Consider the following 25,058-nt stretch of genomic DNA (forward strand, 5'->3'; position numbering starts at 1 on the left):
CTATCCATCCTTGTGTTAGGGCACCTGTTTTTTCTGTTTTTGACTTTCTGACCTCGACAGATACAAGACCCCATGTGTTCTTGGCTGTCACACATGTAGTCCAAGCAACCTATCTGACTCATTTGCTAATGTCACTGTGTTGTATGACAGTATTTGCACATACACACACGTCTAGTCACCCAGATAGGGAACTGACAACATATCAAAGTAACAACATTGCCAAAGTCTAATTAGTGAACCAATGAATTTATTGGTGTTAATTAATTACAGGAATATGGGTGAGGGATACATACAGCAGCATAGATATCTCAAAGGTAGCTGTGTCACTTAACGCCCACTCTAGCATGACTAACAACTCAGAAAAAGCTGATACTTTGGAGTGCTCTACATGACTTGCAGGTCAGAAAGTATCTTCCCAGAAGGCATTACTATTTATACATCCTAGGATGGATGAGGCCTTGTGAATCTGCTAAGTTTTAGGGACTTTTTGAGATTTTTGAGTTGTTTGCTTTTTGAGTCTTAATGAGCCTCTCTAGTTCTTCTTGAGTTTTAAGGAACTTGCCTCCAGGATGGCATGTTTTAACTCCAGGAAAGTGACAGCTCTTTCCTCAAATTGGAAAGCAATTGCTTTGGCAGTGCAGAGCTCACACCCAGGGCCTTAAGCATGGTAGGCAAGTGTACTGTCACTAAGCTTCCTATCCTACTATGTTTACAGTGGCTACATAAAAGGACTTCTAAAACAAAGCACATTTTTTCAGAACAGTGGTGACCACAGACACTATGAAAATCTTTACACTCTCAAACTTTTACTAAATAAAAAGGAAACATCATACATACATATTTAGTATTGATCTTTCCAACTTTATAATGTGCAAATAAGAATAACAAACTTTAAATAAAATACTTAGTTCCAAGAGATCAGAATCTTATCAGTCTACAAACACAGCCTATCACAGTCAAAACTACACAAAGGTCTTTTAGGAACAACTGAATGGTGAGTTTTCAAGCATGAAAAATTAAACATTTACTCTCACTTTCTCATGACAGACAATGTATTCTCAGAAACAGTGTAAGTATTGGTATAGTAGTCTAACTACTAAATGAAACATGGGCTTAATTACACTTGACAGTAAAACCCACGTTAGAAGCCTGTGAACATCAGCCATGACTCAGACTATTTATGTTAGTTGAAGATTTTCTCTTAACAATGAAAAGGTCCTTAACCTCCTTTCAAGGAAACTTTGAAATCAAGCTTCCCAAGACTTTCATTCCAAAATGTTTCTTAAATATCAAATTTCTCTTCACAGACACTATGTCCATTTTCTTCATAATCTTCTCTTGTAACCACCATATCTTCAAAGTCATCATTTTCAGATATCAATTTTCCACCTTCCCAGGAGTAAGTAATAGGGCTGAAATAGAGATGATGCAAATGAACACATTTATAGAACAAATGTCAATTGCAGACTCCTTCTGCTCAACTTAGTGGAATCCCATTTACAGTGTAGAGATAAGCTCTTCCTCATCAGACTAAAGCAGTGGGATAATTTCCCCCATGTCCCCTCTTTTATGGTCCCTCTACTTTTGTGAAAACCCCTGAACATAAACAAAAGCTGGAGATGGGTAAGGGGGAAAAATGTGCTAACTTTGGACCTAAACCCAAGTGAAGATGTGTGAACCTGATGATTCTCATAGGAAGCCATCAACAACTATGGGTCAGTCCCACTTTGGAGCTGGGAACAGGAGGTTCTAAGGTTACCCTGCAGCTGTGCTATAGTGTGGACCTAGAAACTGTCTCAGCACCACTCAGTCTGTGCTGTTGCTGCTATAAGACACTGCTGATTGTCTCTCGGTAAGCTGGACAGGAGGTAAAATCTGACCAAGTCAGGCACTCTTTGGCTCTGCTGACTGCAGACCCTAAGGGCTCTGTGCTGACTCAGCTCTATTCCTCCTCTTCCCCAGCTGAGATCAGAGGAGGTGGGGAGAACTGCCTTAGCTACTGTGTCTGCAACCTTTTATTAACAGGTTTATTTATGTCCTTATATTTGTGCCTGTGATTTTCCTTTGAAAGGAAAAATGCACAATGACTCATAGAATTATAGAACAAAAGCTATTTGTGTCAATTCCTTGGCCTCAGATGTGTATATGCAGGACAAAAACCCAGTGTTAAGAAGTATATAAATGTTACTGCTGACCAAAAATTATTCCAGCAGTTACCATTCTTTAATCCTTTTACCCAATAGCTAGAAATGAAAGTGTTACAGGTGATGCGTATCTGTAATCCCAGCACTTGGAAGCATGGGCATAATGATTGCCAGTTTAGGGTCTATTGGGACTATATAACAAGCCACATTGGGTCTCAAAAAAACAAAAACAAAGGAAAATAAAGTGATGTAGATGAGGGCCTTCTTTTTACTACTACAAACTTTGAAAAATACTATTTTAGTGTAAAAACAAAAAACCCCAAACCTTTCAATTTAATTAGAATAGGATCTTATTTGTAACTCTGCCACTACCACTAGGCAAGCTTTGAGTTAGCCATGGTCTGATGGTGCAGGCTTTGAATCCTGGCACACAGGGGGCAGAGAAAGTCAGAGTAATTGATATGCTTTTGAGGCCATCCTGGTCTACACAGTGAGTCCCAGACCAGCCAGTGAGATGATCTCAAACAAACAAGCAAGCAAACAACTATTGTTTCGGGCAGGTGATGTAGCTGGCTCACCACACAAGTTCTTTCTACCTCAGCCTGAAAACAGAGTTGAATCCCTGGGACCCATATAAAGGTAGGAGGAGAAAACCAAGTCCACAGAGCTGTCCTCTGACCTCTGCACACATGCCTGCAGCACACCCCTTCCACAACTCCCGCCACACACAGTTAAAACAATAAAATAGCCTCCAAAGCCACAGAGAAACCCTGTCTCAAACAACAACAACAACAACAACAACAAAAAACAATAAAAAAAAAAAAAAGCCCTTCTAATTCAGGCAGTATAACTAGGCTTTGCTCTGGTAGCTGCTATGAACTAACCATAATGATTCTGGCTCACAAGGCCTTCTCTCTCCAATGGCCAATGCAAAGCTCTGGGGAGAATGATAGGTAAACCCACATCCACAGCTCCAGAGTTCTACCTTAACTGCTTATGGTGAAATGATACTATCTGCCCCTTTTTCATAAAAACAGTAGTAGACATTAAAACAGATTTCTCTAAGTTTTTTTTTTTTTTTTTTTTTAAAGAGTCTCACATGGATCAGCAGCTTCAAAACTGCTATGTAGTTGAGCCTGGCATTAAACTCCTGATTTTTCTGTCTCTAAATTCCTAAAAATGGGATTATGGGCAAGGACCACCACAAATGACTTCACAACAATTTTTAATAAAAATACATTCTAGTCAACTCTAAAGTTCTCACAAAACATTTACAACTTAAAACTCCCATAAGATATGAATTGATATAGATGATCTTAATAATTCAATCCTTAAACTTCTATTCTTGATAGAACTCAGTAGATAATGGTTGGCTAAGATAAATCCAATAATTTGGCTTCTTTGTCTGTAAAAATCCTTGGAGCCAGGACTGACACACACATGGAAAGAGCAGCGGGAGTTACTGCTCATCACACGTGGTTGGCACATTACATGCCATCTCTTCCAACTCACTTAATATTTAAACTTTTATTTTCTGGAGAAAGAAAGCCAGGACCCCCCTGGGGAATAAATGAGCCAGTGTCTATACAGAGCCAAGCTTGTCACTCACCCCACCCCACCCCCATCCCCTAGCCACCTTCCCAGAAGATGGCTCTGCTTTTTTATAAACAGACACTTACTTTTCAGGCAGCACGACAGAAACATCATAATCTGTTGGCGTCAGACATCGGACTTCTGAGTAAACGCGATCTCTGAATCCTGGGAAGAGGGAATTTCCTCCAGTCAAAACGATGTTCTTAAAAAAATGTGGCTGCATTTCTTTAAAGTAGAAAAAGAAGAAAAACAGTGTTAGGAAACCTAGTTGTCTCTGGAAAGACTCAGCTGGGCACAACGGCAGGCGGCAATCATGGCTATGGCTTCGAAACATCTTGGGGTCTATTGGTAAGATTTTAATTTTTGCTGGGCGTTGGTGGCACACACCTTTAATCCCAGCTCTCGGGAGGCAGAGGCAGGTGGATCTCTGTGAGTTTGAGGCTAGCCTGGTCTCCAGAGTGAGTGCCAGGATAGGCTCCAAACCTACACAGAGAAACCATGTCTCAAAAAAAAAAAACCAAAACAAACAAAAATAATAAATAAAAAAACAAACAAACAAAAACACCAAATAAAATCTTTAAATTTTAGCTGAGCTGTGGTACATACCTTTAATCCCAGCACTAGGGAGGCAGAGGAAGGTGGATGCCTGTGAATTCAAGGACAGCCCTGTTTACAGAGCCAGTTGCAGGACAGCAAGGGCTGTTACACAGAGAAACCCTAACTTGAGAAACAAAAACAAAAACAAAAACAAAAACAAACAAAAAAAAACCCTTACAGATGTGGGATGTAATTCTGTATGCTCCGGATATGTGTTACTTTTATTGGTTGATGAGTGAAGCAGATTTGACCAATGACTCAGACATATTACTAACTAGCTCTCACAATTAAATTAACCCATTTCTATTATTCTATATTTTACCACGAGGTTCGTGAATTGTTACCTTACATCTTGCTTGCCCAGGTATGTAGGGAGCCGTTCCTGCATTCTCCATTACAATGATGGTGCCTGCAGACTCCGAATGTAAATTATTTCGCAGGCGCTGGGTAATTTCCATTCCTTTGATCTCTGCCTATCCCGTGGCTCATTTGGCCTGAGGAGCTGAAGCCATTCATAGGGTGACACGTCCCAGGCGGCCAGCCAGCCTTTATTAAGGGAAGGGATTCTTGGGCCGGGGTCTCCGCTCTGGTAAGCTTATGCTCTCCTACTCTCAAGATGCATTAAAGCTTTCCTGCAGAAGGATCCGAGTGTCCTGTGTGTATGTTTCTTGCCGGCGAGAACATATACACAGGTATATGGTGTAGCTCTGACTCCGTCTTCTTTCACTCTATCTCTGCTTGGATTTTCTGCCTGGCTCTATTCTGCTTGGCCATTGGCCAAATCAGCTTTATTCATCAACCACTAAAAGCAACACATATTTGCAGCATACAGAAAACACCCCACATCACTCTACATTTCAATTCTGTGAAAATATGGATTAAAACTTTCAGTTGAGCCTTGAAGTTCATGACTATAAATTTAACATTCAGAATCCTGAACCAGGGAGGTCATGAGTTCTAGGCCAGTCTGAACTACATAAGATGACTATGCCTCAATAATAAAAACAACATACTTTTCTAAAATGAATAGAGCAATTTAATACTTAAGGAAAGATATATTCATGCTTAAAAAGATCATAATGACTTTTGCAAAATACAATTTATGACCCAGAACAAATCAACCAAGAATTATTTAAGTGAATTATAGTATCTGGAAATTTCTACCAATAATACAGGTGTCATTGTTCGAAATTACCTAAGAAACAGTACTATAATTATGATTTTTCAAAACTATTTCTTTTCAGCATTTAACTCTAATCATTAATGTACCTTCAGGTAGGTTTTGAATTGAATAGACGATAGCTTCCGGGATCCCCATCTCCTGAATTCCAATGTCAGAAGGGTTAAAGAGGATCTCTGGAACAGCAAACCTCTCATTGGCAAGGCGAAGAATCTGTTCCCCAGACTTATACTTCCCGCTCAGCACCATCTCTTCTCTCGGCTTAAAGCAAAGGAAGATGAAGAGTATGAACTACACAGCATCCTGTTCACATGACAAATGGTAATTAGAAATATGTAAATATAATAGAGTAGCCATGTTCTTATTAGAAGTCTCAAAAGTTAGTAAAATGTTTTCTGTCCTGTTGCCATAGTATACAAATAAAATTAGCTCAAGAGGCAGAGCGACAGGAGGATCTCTGTGAGTTTGAGGCCAGCCTGGGCTACATAATGAGTTCCAAGATAGTGATGCAAGGGTGGGGGGGTGGGGGGCTGCCTCAAAAAAAAAAAATCAATGCTACTGTGGCCATCCAATCCTGCAGACAATCTACCAGCTTTACTCCATATGTTTTTAAAAGAAAGGAAAGGAGAACATAGGCGTGGAAGCTATAGTTGACCCATAACAGTGTGTGAGTCCCATGCAGAACAGCAGTCACTCTGCTGTGTTCCTGCCCCTATGTAGTTCATTCTTTCTTTACATGTTTGTTGGACATGTGGCTAACCGTGCTCCCATAGATGATCCTATGCCTGTGCACACATGGACAGCACAGAGGAGACTCAGTGGGCTAAAAAAATAAAGAACATACTTTGTTGGGAAGGAAAAGTGGCAGTGAGGACAGTGAGGAATAGGAGAGGAAAGAAAGGGGGGAGATTTGAAAATGCATTATATGCATGTATGAAATTCTCAACTAGTAACAGATCAATCCATTTCCAAATAACTAGGCAGACCCTCCTTTCATCACTGAAATGTTCCCTATAATGACAACTTGTATTGGGTCTACACAGCAAATGCAAGCTTTACATGAACTAGGTCCATTCTCTTCTTCATGTTCTAGTCTACCCCTCAGTGAGCTGTGATCATGAAGGGGCTAGAAGAAAGGGTCTCCGTCCTCAACATCCTTGTCATTAAAATGGCAGTCCTGTTCAACTTTAGAGTCATCCATTCTTTCATAGATTCAGCTATAGTCACTCACTTCATCCAGGTGACAGATCCAGTTTTCCACCACAACAGTATATTATATAAGTATAAACATATTTAACATGATAATTATGTATTATTAATGAGTAATATATAAACATTTTAACAAATATTTGTGTGCATATAGACATATGTGTATGTGTGTACATACATATTTCCTTACTACATATGTACATATGTGGTACTCCCAACCTATAGTGCTCATCAAATAGCCACTACCTAGTATAGCATACATTACCTAGTATATGATGGCTATTCAATAAATTCCTCGACAATGACATGCAACATAACACATGCCATTAACTGTATTAGACATTTTATGTGTATTGTTCTACAAGTTTCACACTGTCATTACATTCATGATATAATTAGGCTCAGGAACATCATGTGACTTCTTCACATTCTGACATACCAGCCCAAAGCATACCAGAAATATTCCCTTACATCATAACCTGCATATGAATGAGTCACCTTGCAAACATCTGGGAACACTCTGCTCATAACATAAATTTTAGACAAAACTTTCCAGATTACACAACATTTCTAGGAAACTATAAATATAAACCACTTCTAACCCAATTAAATAATTGGTGTAGTAAGAAAAATAGTATCGGGCTGGAGAGATGGCTCAGAGGTTAAGAGCATTGACTGCTCTTCCAGAGGTTCTGTGTTCAATTCCCGGCAACCACATGGTGGCCCACAACCACCTTTGAATGAGATCTGGTGCCCTCTGCTGGCATGCAGGCAGAAGAGTGTATACATAATAAATAAATAAAATCTTTAAAAAGAAAAAAAGAAAAATAGTATCACTCTCCATAGAAGAATCATCATTTTGTCTTAAGTAGAATGGAAAATACTCTTTATGAATTTACAAATTAACTCACAGGTAACATTAAGTCTGGTATGGTGCATACACCTGCAATCCCAGTACTTGGGAGGTTGAAGCAGGGGAACATATACACACAGTAGATTCAGTTTAAGGAAAACTCATTTTGTCAACACTGGAAAACTACCCGAGACCAACATAGACTGGAGGACATGAAAGGTGTTTAGCTTGTTTAAAGCCCTGATCTCAGAAGAGGATCAGGCCGACTGGACCAAACAGCTAACCTGGGAAAAGAGCCAGTACTCAGTGTCCTTGCTGAATGTCGGCACCAAGGCCACTAGTCATTCATGTGTTTTCTGGAAATACAAGTAGTTTCTGTTTAAGAATACAATTCAAAACATTTTTTTCTGACACAGACAAATGAAGGCTGTGGAGAACTGGTCAGCAAAACTCATGATTTACTAGATGGTGCTCATACATTTATTTCTAGTACCATTAAAGCAGAAAGTGGTAATCACTAATGCTAAAGGGATGTTCTCAATGTAGGTCTGACAGTTTACACTTTAGCAGGCATCCTATTTCTGAGAAGAGATGAAATTAGAATTTCTGTTGTTTGTCATTGATATTATTGACGTTATAGGTCAATATGTTGTTATCCTTCCTTCTATCAAGCAGGAGAAAAATCAAAGCTTCAGGTTTCCCAAACATTCTTGACTACATCCCAGTTCTAATTGACAATATCCTAACTTTGATGGTTTAAATAGGAACAGCCCCCATAGATTCATAGATTTGAATGCTTTGTCACCAGAGAGTGGCACTATTGGGAGGTGTAGCCTTGTTGAAAGAAGTTGGTCACTGGGGGTGGACTTTGAGGTTTCAAATGCTCATGTCAGGACCAGTCTCTCTCTCTCTCTCTCTCTTGCAGGTGCCTGCAGATACAGATGGAGAACTCTCAGCACCTTTTCCAGCACCATGTCTGCTTGCATGACTCAATGCTTACTGCCATGATAATAGACTAAACCTCTGAACTGTAAGCCAGTCCCAATGAAATGTTTTCTTTATAAGAGCTGCTGTGGTCACTCCGGAGGCAGAGGCAGGCAGATCTCTGTGAGTTCAAGGCCAGCCTGGTCTCCAGAGCAAGTGCCAGGATAGGCTCCAAAGCTACACAGAGAAACCCTGTCTGGAACAAAACAAAACAAAACAACAACAAAAAGACACTAAGTATGAAGGCTCAAAACCATTTTCCGAATTTCATGCAACAATGTTTCTCTAATGTCAGAATTTTGTTTTCCTAGCATGAAACAAACAATAAAGTACTAAAGAAACTCAAATTTTATAATTGAACTTACTTATACACAATAACTTTTATATAAATGACTAAACATGGCTGTATATAGGGTATAAACTTTAACATTAATCAACAAAGAGTAAACCATTCTTTTTTTTTTTCTTTTTTTCTGAGACAGGGTTTCTCTGTGGCTTTGGAGGCTGTCCTGGAACTCTTGTAGACCAGGCTGGTCTCAAACTCACAGAGATTCGCCTGCCTCTGCCTCCCGAGTGCTGAGATTAAAGGCGTGCACTACCACTGCCCGGCTGAGTAAACCATTCATTAAAAAAATACTATTGTAAAAAATACTATTGTATAGCAGGAGCCCAAGTCAACTAACTTTATGTTCTCATCTGATAATGTGTACATTACATAAGAAAATCAACAATTAGTATGGGGGCCTAGGAACCCCTAGAATGTAAAAAGGCTTGAGTGAGTGTATACTGTGAACATGACACAGTCAATCAAGTATCAATGCCTCAACACATGGGAACTGGCAAAGTCTTCCCCCATAAGGGTCAGAGTTGGAGTGGCAAAGCCTTACCCCATAAGGGTCAGGGATGGAGTGGCAAAGCCTCCAACACAGGGGTCAGGGTTGGAATGGCAAAGCCTTCCTCTGGTCTCAGAGGAATGTTTCTATCTTTCTATCGGCTGACCAGTGTGCAAAAACTAGCAACTACACCTTCCTCCCCACCAATGTTTACAGCCAGAGACCACTGTAACTGACACCTCCCACCGACACTATCTCCTCCTGGCTGTGCAGTAATAAACAGACTGAGGTTCCAGATTGCTGTTGGAGTTGGTGCCACTCCATTAGAATGTACACAGCCCAACTGACCCTGGCTAGATATCTGTACATTCTTCACTCCTTTGCCACCCCCACTCAGGTCAAGGCACCAAGCCATACAGGTCACAGCAAAGAAGTCGATACAGAGTTAAAAAAGTGCAAGACTCTGTTCACAAGGTCATGCATGGGTCAACAAAAACCTGCAAACAATCGCAAAATACTATACAAAACTGTAAGAGCAACCTCAACAGTACAGGCCCACCAATCAGGTGCTGGTTCAGGAAGAAACTGACAGAGCTGAGATGATATCTGATAATCTACTGGCATGTCACTCACAGGGCAGGAGATAATATTTTTTAAATTAAGATTCATTTATTTATTATGTATACAGTATTCTGTCTGCATGTATCCCTGCAGGCCAGCAGAGGGCACCAGATCTCATTACAGATGGTTGTGAGCCCTCATGTGGTTAACTGCAGGCCCTCTCTCTGGAAGACCAGCTAGTGTTCTGAAGCACCAAGCCATCTCTCCAGCCCTGAGAAAAGTTCTAAAAAAGAGAAAGATTTTTTCCTAGTTGTCCATTATCCAGAAAAGTTCTCTGACTTAAGAACTAAAAGCTCCTAGGATGAAGAGAAACCAAACAGATCTTATATTTATTTACTTCTTAATTATATGTATATGTGTGTTGGGGGACTATGCACATAGTTACAGGTGTTTAAGGAGGCCAGAGGCCTCAGATTCCCTGAAGCTGGAGTTACAGGTGGTTGTGAATCACCTAACATATGCTGGGAATCAAACTCAGGTCCTCTGGAAGAGCAGTGTATGCTCTCAATCACTGAACCAACTTGGCCAGCCAAGACCATAGAGATTTTTTTTTTAAGATTTTATTTGTTTATTTCTATACGACATTCTGCTTCCATGTATATCTGCACACCAGAAAAGGGCACCAGATCCAGCATGTGGTTGCTGGGAATTGAACTCAGGACCTCTAGAAGATCAGTCGGTGCTCTTAACCGTTGAGCCATCTCTCCAGCCCCGACCATAGAGATTTTTAATGCCCTCATGATTCCAGTGATCTGTCAGGTTGGGAGAAACTAGAAATCACTGTGACCTTACGCAGGCCCATCTCTGCAAGAACAGACAACTTTGCCACTGTGTCTTATGTTCTCCAAAGCATCTCTTTCATCATTGGATTGTGATTATAATTAGACATAAAAACATGTAGATGATCAAGTGTGTCTAATGAGAGAGCTGCCATAGTCTAAATGTTTGGGACAATTTTCCTTCGTGAATTTTAATCTGTATTTCACTTCTGTGTTATGGAAAGAAAAATTTCAGGCATGCTAAGTACAAGTACTTACATAAGCTACAAATACCCATTAAGTAGCTTGATGCAAGTTTACAAATACATTATCATTCCTTTTTAAACCTGATGTTCAACATTCACAGTCTTTTGAAACTATGCAAAACTAGGTTAGTTTTGTTGCATTCTACATAGACTGAAGGTATGCATACCCGTCTATAGACTGCTTCTTATTAAATATTACAGTTTGGGCGAATCCATGGTAATCATGTAGTTCTACTTTGTTTTCATCATTATTTATTACAAAAGTATATTAAAAATTATCTTCCTTATATTACTTAGGCTGTTGCCAATTTCCCACTATTCTAAATGAATATTATCATGTCTCTGTACATTTCTTAGTAGAAGTTTTTAACTTCCCAAGAGTCTTTATCAAGCCATTAACTAGGTCAGACTTTACAGTCGTCAAACACAGAACTGTCTTTTTCTGAGCTGATCAAAGACAAGGGGAAATAATCTTGAAAATGAAGATAAACTGCTTCTTAACACTTGGAATGTGCAATGGAGATTTCCCTTCACAACAATCTGATTATACTGGAACAGACATGAGTAAATTCAGTTTGGGATCATCCACATCAAATCTTTTCATAACAGGAAAATAAGTAATCTCTAACTGGTTTTCAAGTATTTTGCTGTTGTTGTTGTTGTTGTTTTGTTTTTCAAGACAGGGTCTCTCGGTATAGCCCTGAACTAGTTCTGTAGACCAGGCTGGCTTCTAACTCAGAGATCCACCTGCCTCTACCTCACAGTACTGGGATTAAAGGTATGCGCCACGACCAGGCTCAAAACAATTCTTAAACAATATTACTTAAAATAACATTTGTCACATATGGATGTAGCACAAATTCTCAATGGTATTAATAATAAAAACCCAGAGACAGACATTGAGGTTAAAGCTGAAGATCAGGGAAGCAAAGTGGCCAGCCACTAGAGCGTTCTCACCTCTACCAATGCTCAGACTGAAAGGGGAGCTTGTCACCCACAGCTAAACACTGAGCTGAACTCTGCAATCCAGTTGCAGAGAGGGAGGAGTGATGAGCAAAGGGGTCAAGACCAGGCTGGAGAAACCCAGGGAAACAGCTGACCTGAACAAGGAAGGGGTTGCTTGTGGACCCCACAGTGATAGCTGGAAAACCAGCATAAGACTGTTCCAGACCCCCTGAACGAGGATGTCAGTTTGGAGGTCTGGTTAATCTATGGGGCCTCTGGTAGTGGATCAGCATTTATCCCTAATACATGAATGGACTTTGGGAACCTATTCCACATAAAGGGATACTCTCTCAGCCTAGACACATAGGGGAGGGTCTAGGCCCTGCTCCAAATGACGACTTTGTGGGACTAAAGGTATGTACCACCACAGCCTGGCCTGTATGGCTGACTAGTGTGGCTGCTGGGACTAAAGGTGTGTGCCACCACAGCCTGGCCTCTACGACTGACTAGTGTGGCTAGCTCTGCACTCTGATCTTCAGGAAAGCTTTGTTAGATCATAAACAAAATATCACCACATATGCTATCATTTGACTAATATTTTTCCTAAATAAATTCAGTAAGAGACTCATTAATTAAATTCACCTACGTGTGCCTAAAGAAATGGCTACAAAAGGACTGCCTTTAAGGCAGTCACTGTAAGACCCTGTCAACCCAGCCAGATGTTAATACTTACCAAATATGGCTAAGGTTGTCACTTGATAAGATATTGTAGAGGATTTTGTTTTCACTTACCTTTTAGGGGCTGGAAAGATAGCTTAGCAGTGAAGAGAACTGGCTGCTCTTTCAGAGGACCCAGGTTCAATTCCCAGCACCTATCCACATAGTGGCTCACAACCGTCTATAACTATAGTTCCAGATAATGTGACCACCTTTTGGCCTCTGTGAGCACTGCTCATGAGTGCAATGCAGACATACACTCAAGCAAAATAGCCATATGCATCAAATAAAAATATGAAACAAAAAAGAAATTTAAAAGTTACCTTACAAAAGCCCTTTTTAATTGTACTGAAGTCAGGCAAAACGTAGTCAATCATCACTGTATTATCTTCTCCTTTTAATCTGAAAAAGGATATTTACAAAATTTGCAACTGAGAATAGCACCTGAAAATCCACTTGCCAAATGCCAATGACCATCATACATACTTTGCTATCTCCATGTCCCTGTAGAAGTCCTGAGACACATAGCACACATCTTCTTTCACTTGATTCATCACATGAGTTTCATCCATAACATGCAGCTGCCTAACAGACAAAAATGTGTACAATGTGAGGTCTGGCAAGGGGTTTCCACATGTTAGGACACCCAACTCCAAGCTTGAGGAGTTTGATCCCTGGGACCCACAAGGTGGAAGGAGAGAATGGACTCCCACAAGCTGTCAACTGGTCTTTATGCAGGCATGCACATGCATATATACCAACCATGGCCCCAAACAAAATAAATGCAATTTATAAATAGACAGAATTTGAAATGAGAAGCAACTGAACATTACTTAAATATACCATTTAAATTCCTTTTAAAGCTTTATTTTTTTATTCTATTCATTATGCATTTTGCTGGTGTGTATGTTTGTAAACTCATGTGCAGTGTCCATAGAGGCTAGAGAAGGGTGCTGCAACTATAGTAATGAACAGTTTTTAGCCTACATGTGGGTGCTGGGAACCAAACCAGGGGCCCTTGGAAGAGCAGCCAGTGCTCTTAACCACTGAGCCACCTCTCCAGCACCCACCTTATCTTTCTAAGGCCAATAAACACACACACACACACACACACACACACACACCCATAAAACACACAGAGAGAGACCCACGTCTAGAATTAATATTTAATGGTGTTTTTAAGAAACATTAAAGTACTACTTTTTTTGGTGTATGTGTGTAGGTGTCCAAACAGTTTTAGTTTCGGTTTCTATTGCTGTGATGAAAACACCATGACCAGAAAGCAAGTTGGGAAGGAAACAGTTTATTTGGTTTGCACTTCAGCATTGCTGTTTATCACTCAAGGAAGTCAGGACAGAAACTCAAACATGACAGGAACCTGATGACAGGAGCTGATGCAGAGGCCATGGAGGGGTGCTGCTTATTAGCTTGCTACCCCTGACTTACTGAACCCATCTTTTTATAGAACTGAGGACCAGCAGCCCAGATGGCACCATCTTCTATGGGCTAGGCTCTCCCCAACTGATCACTAAATGAGAAAATGCCTTACAGCTGGACCTCATGGAGGTATTTCTTAACTGAGGCTCCTTCCTCTCTAACTTGTGTCAAGTTGACACAAAAAACAGCCAGTACAATACAGAACTAACTATTTGGCCCAGGCTGGCCATGAACTCATGGAAATCACCCTGCCTCAGACTTTTGAGTGTTAGCATTACAGAAGTAGGCTACCAAGCCCCATTTGAAATATTAAACTCTTGAATGTATAAAACAAATCTTAACCTTACAAAAAAAATCTCAATTTGATTATGATATTCCATCTGTAAATCTTTCTTTAAAGGGCAAGTGTTAGTTCAGCTACAGAGAAGGAAACTCAGAATGGGTGTTAGGTGGTCTTATCTGACCACAGAGTGAACTGTTCCTCAGTCACTCTGAACTGACTCTCACTAGAATGTCCTCACTCTTAACATCATCTTTTCTGATTATGAAGTATTATGAATCAGTACAGTACACAATATAGATGATCTGATGAGTAAATCAAAGAAAACACAGAAAATGGGATTTTGTTTGTTTTTGAAAAAGGGTTTCTCTGTGTAGCTCTGGCTGTCCTGGAACTCACTCTGTAGACCAGGCTGGACTTGAACTCACAGAGATGCCTGCCTCTGCCTCCCACATGCTGGGATTAAAGATGTGTGCCACCACTGACTGGCTTCGAATTTTTTTTAATGAGATAATTTCCTGTGAATATTTGTCTTTGTACAGATTTTATTATATGCTATGTGTTTATTTTATATTTTCAAATAAATATATTCTCACAAACGTTTTCCTGTTATTCATTTTTGTTTGTTTTCAGACAGAGTCTCATTACATAGCTCTTACTGTCCTAGAAATGACTGTGCAGAACAGGCTGGCTTGAATTCACAGAGTTCTACCTGCTCCTGCCTCCAGGGTGCATGTGCCACCATGCCCAGCTACATTATTCTGTTGCCACTGGCCAAGCTACCAAGGAGCCAACCTCTGGGAACTGAAGACAAAATGAACCTCCCCTGATTATCTTGCATATTTTGTTACACCAACTCAAAGCTGACCAATACAATGTAGTGCATATGTTTCAATTTGTTTTATAAGATTCATGGCTAGCTCAGTCCTTGTATTTCTAAAGCCTTTGCCTATATATGAGGATTAAACCTTTTCTATACTTAAAAGCCATCAACTATCCTGAGGACTAATGAGATGGCTCTGTGAGTGAATAAAGAGGCTTGCTGTGCAAACCCTAGAGAGCCTGAGATCAATTTGAGAGCACACATAACGCTAGGAGAGGCAAACTGTCCCTTGACACCTCTCTCTCTCTCTCTCTCTCTCTCTCTCTCTCTCTCTCTCTCTCTGTCTCACACACACACACACACACACACACACACACACACACACACACACAAATAATAAATTAGAAACAAAACACCTATTCTGAGAGTGGCTATTAGAGCCTGGGAAGGGTATGTAGGAGGTGGAGTAAAGACAGTTAATGGTAGAGTGCCTGGGCAGGGGGAATAATTTCTAATGCTCTAGAACAATAGGATAACTATGGTTCAAATATTTCCATTATTCAAAATGGTAGAATTTAAAAAATTCCCTGTCCAGTGAAACAATGTCTGAGGAGATGTCCTAACTATCCTAATTTTATGTATGTGTGTGCATGTGTATATGTGTGTCATATACACATATCAAAATAACAGTCTGCCCATTAATTATGTATAAGTACTCTATATGTATTTAAAAACTTAATAACATTAGCTTTAAAATTTATTTCTATTTATTAATTATGTGTGTATACCAGCAGACACACCCAGGTGTGCCAGGGCTTGGGTGTCAGAGGCCAACTCTGTGAAGTCAGTTTTCTTCTTCCATCATTTGGTCCTGGTGACCAAACTCAGGTTCTCAGACTTTCAGGCAAGCACCTTTACCACTCGAGCCATCTTATCCTGCCAGCCCAAAATAGATTTCAAAAGAACCTTACCCTGTTCTGGTTCAACCACTTTCTGGTCACTTTTACATGTACTGCATCATACTAATGATTTGCATACCTCACTTATGCAAATACAGTAAGGAAAATACATACTTTGTTACTTTTGTTTCAAATATTTTCCTGTGTGTGCATTTTTAAAGTCTTTTGTGGAGGATGGAGTTGAGACAGGGTCTCAAGATGTAGCCCAAGGAGAGCCAATAAACTCACTATGTTGCCCAGGCTAATACTGAACTCTTGATTCTCCTGCTGGCCAAGTGCTGGGATTATAGGTATGTGCAGCAGTGCCCACCCTTGTCATCTTAAATCTTCCTTTGTCTTAACCTTTTCCTCCTTTCCAATTGCTTCTCCTCATCTGACTGGGGAAGGGGATTAAATATCACAACATTCTGAAATCAAGCTCAGCTGACTTGGTTCAGTAGTACATAACATTTACATAATCAAAATATTGTGAATGCTGTTCATGACCTTTGAGCTTTTGGACTTATATTTAAGTAAGGGAAGACAGGTTTAACCAGAACAAAAGTAACATAAACTGGATAATTAAGAAAAATTATAGCAGCAGGGTGGTGGCACACGCCTTTAATCCCAGCACTTGGGAGGCAGAGGCAGGCAGATCTCTGTGAGTTCAAGGCCAGCCTGATTATAGAGCGAGTTACAGGCAACCTCCAAAGCTACACAGAGAAACCCTGTCTCGAAAAAAGCAAAACCAAAACTGAGAGAGAGAGAGAGAGAGAGAGAGAGAGAGAGAGAGACAGAGAGAGAGACAGAGACAGAGACAGAGACAGAGACAAGAAAAAAGAAAAGAGAAGCCGACCTCTAGCTGGGTGTCTGGTACCACTTCCTCCCCAAGTTCAAAGCCAATGATTACCTGTAGGATATGATCTCTTTTAGATGGTTCGTTAAGAGTTTTCCACCCACATTTATCCTAAAAGGACAGAATTAAACTTTACTCAGTTATCACAGGTTTCATCCTATGAATATGAAATTGACATAAGATGAGATATAAAATAAAAACTACACGTAGCTCACCGAATAATCGCTTCTTTTTTCTTTTTACTCCTACAGTAAGGAACTATGTGTGTGAAGGAATAGCCACTATCTACAATGATGCAGCATAACTCAGAAGGATTATCTCGGAAATATCTGTGTGCACTGAGAGCACCGGCTATTAAAAGGGCGAAGAAAAAAGTGAACACGTTAAAATATACTATTACTTTAAAATAATAAAGAAAAGCAGCAAACTAAGGCAAACACAAACAGCAACAAAAAGCTGCCTTTAAGCCAAGTAGTGGTGAAAGTCTTTAGTCCCAGCAAACAGGATGCAGAGTTCTAGGGCAGAAAGGACCATATAGAGAGACCTTGTCTCAAAACAAAACACAACAACAAAACCACACAAATAAACAACAAAAAAGTCTCTAATTTTTAAGAAAATTGTTAACTCATAATAGTACTTATAAGTCTGTCTTTCTAGGATTTATTTATTTTGTTGGTTGGTTTTGTGTATTTACTTATTTAGATTTTTTGTAGCAGGGTTTCTCTGTGGATCCCTGGCTGTCCTGGAACTCGCATGTGTAGAGCCACCTCCCTCTGCCTCCCCAGTGCTGGGATTAAAGTTGTGCACCACCACTACCACCACCACCACCACCACCACTGGGCTTGGATTGTATTTTTAATTACTTGTATGTGATTGTGTCTGAGTGTATGTGAGTGCAGGTGTCTGCAGAGGCTAAAGCACTGGAGTTACAAGCGGTGGTAGTTGCCTAACTTAGGTCCTGTGAAGCAAACTGGGTCTTTGGTAAGAGCTGCAGGCACTCTTAACCACTGAGCCCTCTCTCTAGTCCCTTTATAACTATCTTAAAATGTCACTGTTTAAACTTTTAAAAGTCACACTTATATGGTAAATAGAAAAGAATGCCACCTTTTATTTTGTCACTGCTGGCTTTGTTCTGAAGGAGGGAAACAAGGGAAATCTAACTATAGTTTAGGTAGACCTGGAACCCACTACTTGGCCTCTTTTACTTTATGGTAGACTATCACTCAGTTGCTTAGTTTGGCCTTAAACTCAGTCTGTAGTTCAGGCAAACTGTGAATTCTTAGTCCTCCTGCCCCACCCTCCCAAACTGCCAGAATTATAGGCCTGTGCCACTAGGCCAAACTAAAGTTCTTTGCTTAAAATAAAAATTCTGTTTTATTTCCTTCAGAAATAAAAGCTGTCACCTACAGCTTTATCCCATTCATAACCACACTCATAACTTAATTTCAATAGAACTTCTTAACTTACCATTTACTCTTAACACTGCTTGGAACTGGTATTCTTCAAATAGAATTTCATTCATTGACTCTTGAATTGAAGTGAAGTTAAAATATGGCTCTGTTATAATAATATTAGTATCTAAAAAATCAACCTATGGGAGAAAAAAAAGTTCCAAAAGTTTTATAACCTACATGATCATCATAAAATTTGTCTTATATCTATATAGTATGTGTGTATATATGTGTGTGTGTATGTGTGAGTATATAATAAACAAAATTATAAAGTCCTCATAATAATAATATTGACTATAATCCTCATTTAATACATGAACTGAGTCACAGAAAAACTGAATATGTTACCCAGGTTCATATAGCCACTTAGGGCTAGAGCTAATATTTGAACTGAAGAGTCTAGTTGCAATCTTACCTCAATAAAATAAAAAACTAACACAGGACTGTCAAAGTGTCAAACTCTTAAAGACAAAAGTAAAGGCTGATGTAATCCAAGTAGTGGAAATACTGCTACTTTGTTAGTCACAGAAAAAAGCAACAAGTTTCCAGAGACCTTCTGCAGAAAACTCGACAGGATTCATGAAGCCATGTTTGGTCTCTTATCCTTTGCCTTTTCCATACTGGCAATTCAAAGCTCAGGTTCTGGACCCAGGATACAGCCTCCCCAATGATGCTGCTCTTATAAATGTCCACAAGCTTAGCTAGGGCTCCTTTGTCTTCAGTGCAAGCCTGAGTAATGGAGACTGTGGTGCAGCTTCCTGGCAACTAGGCATTTCAGTTTGATTTTTTCCCTTGGGCTTTTTATCCTTTCAACATCATATTCTTTTTCTTTCTTTCTTTCTTTCTTTCTTTCTTTCTTTCTTTCTTTCTTTTTCCTGAGACAGGGTAGTTCTCTGTGGCTTTGGAGGCTGACCCGGAACTAGCTCTTGTAGACCTGGCTGGTCTCGAACTCACAGAGATCCACCTGCCTCTGCCTCCCAACATCATATTCTTAGGGTAGATTAAAACTTGAGTATCCTCTTGGCTGGTCTATTGTTATATTGTTAAAAACATAAAACCAGGGCTAGAAAGATGACTCAGTAGTTAAGAGCAGTGACTGCTCTTCCAGAGAACTCAGGTTCGAATCCCAGCCAGGGGATCTGATGTTCTCTTTATTCTCTATGGGTAGTACAGGCCTATGGTGCATAGACATATATGTAGTTGAAACGCCCATATATGCAAAGTTAGATAAAGAAATCTAAAGAAAAGAATCATGACATTCTCAGGGACTGGAGAGATGGAGCAGTGATTAAGAGCTCTTGTTGCTCTTCCAAAGGACTGGAGTTCAGTTCTCAGCATCACAGCTCACAACCATCCAGCTCCAAAGGATCCAGTACTTTCCATGGCCTCTGTGGGCACATGCACACATGTGGCATATGCTCACACACACACAACACAAATAAATAAAAACATAAAAATTCTTGTAACTGCCATATATTCATATGTGTAGGCAATCACTATCTTTTTGAGAAAAAAAAAAAGGTATGGTGTATGTCTGACATAGTTGAGATATCAGGCAAGGGATCACTTAACATAAAAAAATGTCACAGGATGGATTCCCAGCTTAGGGAGAGGAGAGTAGAAACAGTAAAAATTCATTATTGAGCTTCTCATAGGTTATCTGCAGTCCACTTACTCTTCAACCTGTAGGTTTTAGTTATTTATATTTTCTAAATATTTAGAACATCATACTAGATGTGGTGGTACATGCCTTGAAAAAAAAAAAAAACAGTACTCAAGCCAACACTTGGGAGGCAGAGGCAGGCAGATCTCCTTGAGTTTGAGGTCAGCATGGTCTACTGAGCAAGTTCCAGGACAGGCTCCAAAGCTACAGAGAAACCCTGTCTTGAAAAAAACAAAAAACAAAAAATCAGCACTCAGAAGAAAGAGTTTGAGACTAGTCAGTTCTCCATAGCAAGTTCCAGCCCAGTCAGGGCTACATAGTAAGACCCTGCCTCCAAAATTAAATAAATAAATAAAATCTATATCCAGGTGCCTTAAATGCATATAATTATAAGTTTATAAATGTTAACATAGAAGTTTATAAATGTAAATACTGATTTTTCATCTGAATTAAGATACAGAAATAGAATTTTAATACATACTCTAACTTGTTACCTGATACATCTCTTTTCCAAAAAGATAATCCCAAACTTGTCGTTGAACATCCCAATTCACCAAGTAGCCCTAAAATTAAAAATAAACACAACAAAACCATTAAATTATCAAGAATATTTTAATGATTTTTTTAAACATAAGGTTAAAGGCAATGGCTCAGGGAGTAAACGAGATTGCCTCACAAGCCAGGGGACCCAAGTTCCATCTCCAGAACTGACACAGATACAAAAGAGGAGAACCAACTCTAGAAGGCTGTCTGTCCTCTGACTGCCACATGCAAGCTCTGGGATGGCATGACGTCCTGCTCATAACACATACCCCCCCACATAAACTTAAAAAGGAATCAGATTAACATGCTCTAAATCTCTGAGCTCTAGCTCTGAGTGGTCATCTTTTCCTACCTAATGCCATGTGAGTGTCAATCAGTTTCAAAGGCGGTGCTCTCCTTGTAAATATTCAAAAGCTTATGATGAACAATAACTAAGATGTCAATGGTTCAAACAGCACACCAATATATAGGTGTGAATACCATCTGTTTTAATACAAGTAAAATTTAATATAAATAAAAAGTCTTGTAATGAATAACTAAGTTATGGTTATCTTTACTAAAACAATTTAATTTCAATTTGTCATTTTAATTAGATCTTAATTAAAATTGAAACAAACTTTTTTAGAGCCTGTAGCTCCAGCCCCAGGGACACTGACACCTCTGACTGCAGACAGCAACTGCCTTACTTGCACATACATACGCAAGATTAAAAATAGCAAGTCTGATCCCCAGAACCTGCAATGGCTCACACAGGTTTATTCCTAGCATCCCTACTGCAGAGATGGGAGGGGTAAACAGGAGAGTCCCTCGGAAGCTTCAGGGTCAGCTAGCCTAGAGTACACAGCACAACAGCAGCAATGGGACCTGCTTCAACATGGTAGAAAGTGAGAACTTCATAAAGCTGTACTCTGACCCTATCCACCCACACACAGTTATAGGTTTATAACATCAGAAATCAAACATGATTGCATTACCTTTTGAAAAGGAAGAATGTAAAAGAGTCCTGAAGGGTCTTTTATTTCATCAATCTGGTTAGCAGTAAATGTTTTAAGACGTGCTGTTTTTGATCTGAACTGACAATTGGGAATAACCCTAGAAGCAAAGAAATAAAGAATTATCTTGCAAATATTTACTAAGCACTAGTTCTTAGTCATCACCTATGTGTTAAAAGACTACCAGATTCAGCCAGGAGGAGGAGGAGGAGGTGGTGGTGGTGTGGTGGTTTTGGTGGTGGTGGTGGTGGTGGTGGTGGTGGTGTGGTGGTGGTGGTGGTGGTGGTGGTGGTGGTGGTGGTGTGATGGTGGTGGTGCACGCCTTTAATCCCAGCACTCGGGAGGCAGAGGCAGGTGGATCTCTGTGAGTTTGAGACCAGCCTGATCTACAGAGCGAGTTCCAGTACAGCCAGGGCAACACAGAGAAACCCTGTCCTGGAAAACCACAAAAAAAAATTAAGAACTACTTAAAATTGTTTGCTTTTGTTTTCTTTTGTATGGCAGAGTCTCACAGTCTCCCAACTAGAACTCTATGCTGCCTGGAACTTGATACGTAGACCAAACCAGCCTCAAGCTGCCACCCCAGTGCTAGGATTAAAGGCATTCTCCATGCTGCCAGATACACACAACCTCCATGAGCCCATACTCTAGATAGGAAGACAAATCCCAGCCCAGTATCATATAGCTATGCACACACTCATACACACCCTTATTATTATCAACGTTTTTCTCCCTGTTTAAATGTTCTTGGAAGGCATACTTTTAAGATCAGCATGGGTTGGGTTCAGGGTTATATTGCCTGTCATCCCAGAGGCACCAGAGGCAAGACCATCACTGGAACCAGGAGCTGTAAACTGTCCTGTACAACACAGTGAGATACTGTCTCTTAGAAGAAACCCCTGTGACTCAGTTGTTAAGCACATGTTTGAAGACCTAGGTTTGACCCTAACCCACAACTAAAAGAAGCTGCTCTGCTGCCAACTTCATGGTTGCATTCTAATATTCTTAGCCAATTTGCTATACTTGACTATTTAGCTTGCTTCCTTGTGTACACTTTATTTTGCTAACTGTACAAGTGTCTATAAATAAAGCTTAACATTGCTGTACTTACTCTTCTTTAGTATCTCTAAATAATTCCTGAAATGCTAAGAAAATTATTGTCAAAGTATATGCACAATGATATACACTGATGAACATTTTCAGGAAGAAAGTCACAATTTATAGCCATATCTCAATTTCTTTATTATACAGTAAGATAAAAACAAAAACTATCACATTGAATTGGACAAGAAGACAAACCAACAGAAGGAAAAGAGCCTACGAGAAGACACAAGAATCAGAGACTAATTTATTCATACACTCACAAGTCCCATAAAAACCCTAAACTGGAAGCCATAATATGAATACAGAGGACCTGGCACAGACCTGTGCAGTCACTGGGCATGCTGCCTTGGTCTCTATGAGTTCATGAGTTTTGCTCATGCTGATTTAGTGGGCCTTGTTTTCTTGGTTCTCTTCATCCCCTCTGGCTCTTAAACTTTTTCCACCTCCTCTTCCACAGGGTTCTAAGGGGAGGGATATGATGGCAACATCCCATTGAGGGCTGAGTGTTGCAAGGTCTCTCTCACTCTCTGTGTAATGTCTGGCTGTGGGTCTTGATTTCTACCTTAACAAGGTATTAGGTAGCCAGGAGTCATGCCTATAACTCCAGCACCCAGGAGGGTGAGACAGGAGGATTGTCATGAGTTTGAAGCTAGCCTAGGCTACCGTGTGAGACCTTGTCTCACTAAAGAAATACACCGGGGAGGAAGCTGTAGTTCAGCAGGACAGCACTTGCCTCAAATTTGCTAGGCTCTTGGTTCATTCTCTAGCATATTAAAAACACAACAAAACAAAAAGAATCCCTTTCTATGCGTGTACTATTTACATGCATCTGTTTGTTTATGTGTATGGCTATTTTTCCTGGATGTGGATCCCCTACTACTGGAGTTACAGATAATTGTTAGAGTCCATGTAGGTGCTGGGAACTGAACGTAGGTCCTGTAGAAGAGCAGAAAGGGCTCTTAACCACTGAGCCATCATTTCTCCAGCCCCATGTATCTGGTTCTCACTGTAAACAAAACAAACCCCCCAAAACAATCCAACAAAAACCCAACATATATAGAAGCCTTATTTTAATAAATGTCTTCATCAGTGTTTGCTCACCATACGAGGGTTCAACACCTAGCTTTAGAAAAAAAGAAAGAAAAAAAGAATTCAGTCAAATGCCCACTAAGGCCTGAAGTGGTGGCCCTCAGCTGTAATCCTAGCACCCAGGAGGTGGAGGCAGGAGGATCTGAAGTTTAAGGTCATCCTGAATTACACCTAGTGCTACAGCGCAGCTGAGGTTGTGGCTCTGTGGTACAGTATGCGAGGCACGGGTTTGAGTTCTAGCATCGAGAAACGTCTATTATTTATGCAAACATACATTTTATGCAACACATGCTGAGATGCCACTGTAGTGTTCCTGATTTTACCAACCAAGTCATTCAAATTGATTGCCCCAAAGCCTTCAAACTCCCTGGATTCTAATGCTGTTGGTTTTACAATTTTGGCGGTTGGGTGGCACTGAACCTTTTGGGGATCCGATGGAAACCCTACAATTACGCTTATCCAAAGGCGAGTATGCCCAAAACGCTATCCACTATTTCTGAAATGTCATGAACTCTGAGATCTTTGGCTCCCTCAATCTCGAGAAACCTATTTCCTGTTACCAAACAAAACATACATTCCACTTCCGGAGTCCCAAACGAAAGTCAAAATCACTTTCAGTTCAGAATATCAAACCCACCAACCCAGCTCCAAATGGGGCACCCCTCGGCTCGGGCTGGGGCAGCGCGAGGGCGTCTGCGGATCACTCAAGTCGGAAAGCGCAGCCTGTGAAGACACGAGGCTTTCAGGTCCTGTCCCTCGGGGACGACGGGCACTTACGAGACATTGTCATGGCTGTAACCGATTTTGGCGTTGTAGGCTCCGTTATCCAGAACTAAGGTCGTCATTTCAGCAGCCACCAACGCCACGGTCGTGCGGGTACTACCCACTTGGGTCTCCTCTGCTCAGGCTTCTTCCGGTACTCTATGGTTTGTAGAGGCGGAGCCGAGCGTAACTTCCGGTTACTCTGGCAACGGAGTACGCCGGAAGTCAGGCAGCGAAGCGGCGTTTCTTGTCCCCCGGAGCATCCAGTTCTCTAACTTACTCTTTTTAGGGAGCGAGGACTTTCAGTACTAGAAACTACTAAATACCTTTTCTCCCTTTAGTTATCTTTCCTTATTGCGCACATTGGCGAATGAAAGCTTTTTGTAACCTCTGTGGTTGACTGCGTGTGCGTGCCTGTGC

At 40.4% G+C, this 25,058-nt stretch overlaps 1 protein-coding gene across 4 annotated transcripts; it reads right to left on the reverse strand.

Moving 5' to 3' along the window:
- Nucleotides 1–227: 227 nt before the first annotated feature.
- On the reverse strand, nucleotides 228–24,787 carry Actr6 (actin related protein 6). Of its 4 annotated transcripts, none has more exons than XM_035451205.1 (11): nucleotides 24,654–24,787; nucleotides 21,666–21,783; nucleotides 20,643–20,711; nucleotides 18,502–18,625; nucleotides 17,250–17,385; nucleotides 17,089–17,145; nucleotides 13,187–13,285; nucleotides 13,024–13,102; nucleotides 5,604–5,775; nucleotides 3,824–3,902; nucleotides 228–1,412 (listed from the first exon to the last, which is right to left on the reverse strand). In XM_035451205.1, exons 1-11 carry the CDS (start codon nucleotides 24,719–24,721, stop codon nucleotides 1,283–1,285), a joined length of 1,131 nt encoding a protein of 376 aa, XP_035307096.1. In that variant the 5' UTR covers nucleotides 24,722–24,787; the 3' UTR covers nucleotides 228–1,282. The 4 variants fall into 4 exon arrangements, with proteins under 4 accessions (XP_035307096.1, XP_027248399.1, XP_027248397.1 ...); XM_027392596.2 differs by having other exon boundaries at nucleotides 231–1,412; nucleotides 3,824–3,962; XM_027392597.2 differs by lacking the exon at nucleotides 24,654–24,787 and having other exon boundaries at nucleotides 231–1,412; nucleotides 3,824–3,962; nucleotides 20,630–20,711; nucleotides 21,666–21,703.
- Between the last annotated feature and the right edge of the window lie 271 nt (nucleotides 24,788–25,058).

Source organism: Cricetulus griseus, assembly GCF_003668045.3.
Source record: "Cricetulus griseus strain 17A/GY chromosome 1 unlocalized genomic scaffold, alternate assembly CriGri-PICRH-1.0 chr1_0, whole genome shotgun sequence".
NCBI lineage: Eukaryota > Metazoa > Chordata > Mammalia > Rodentia > Cricetidae > Cricetulus > Cricetulus griseus.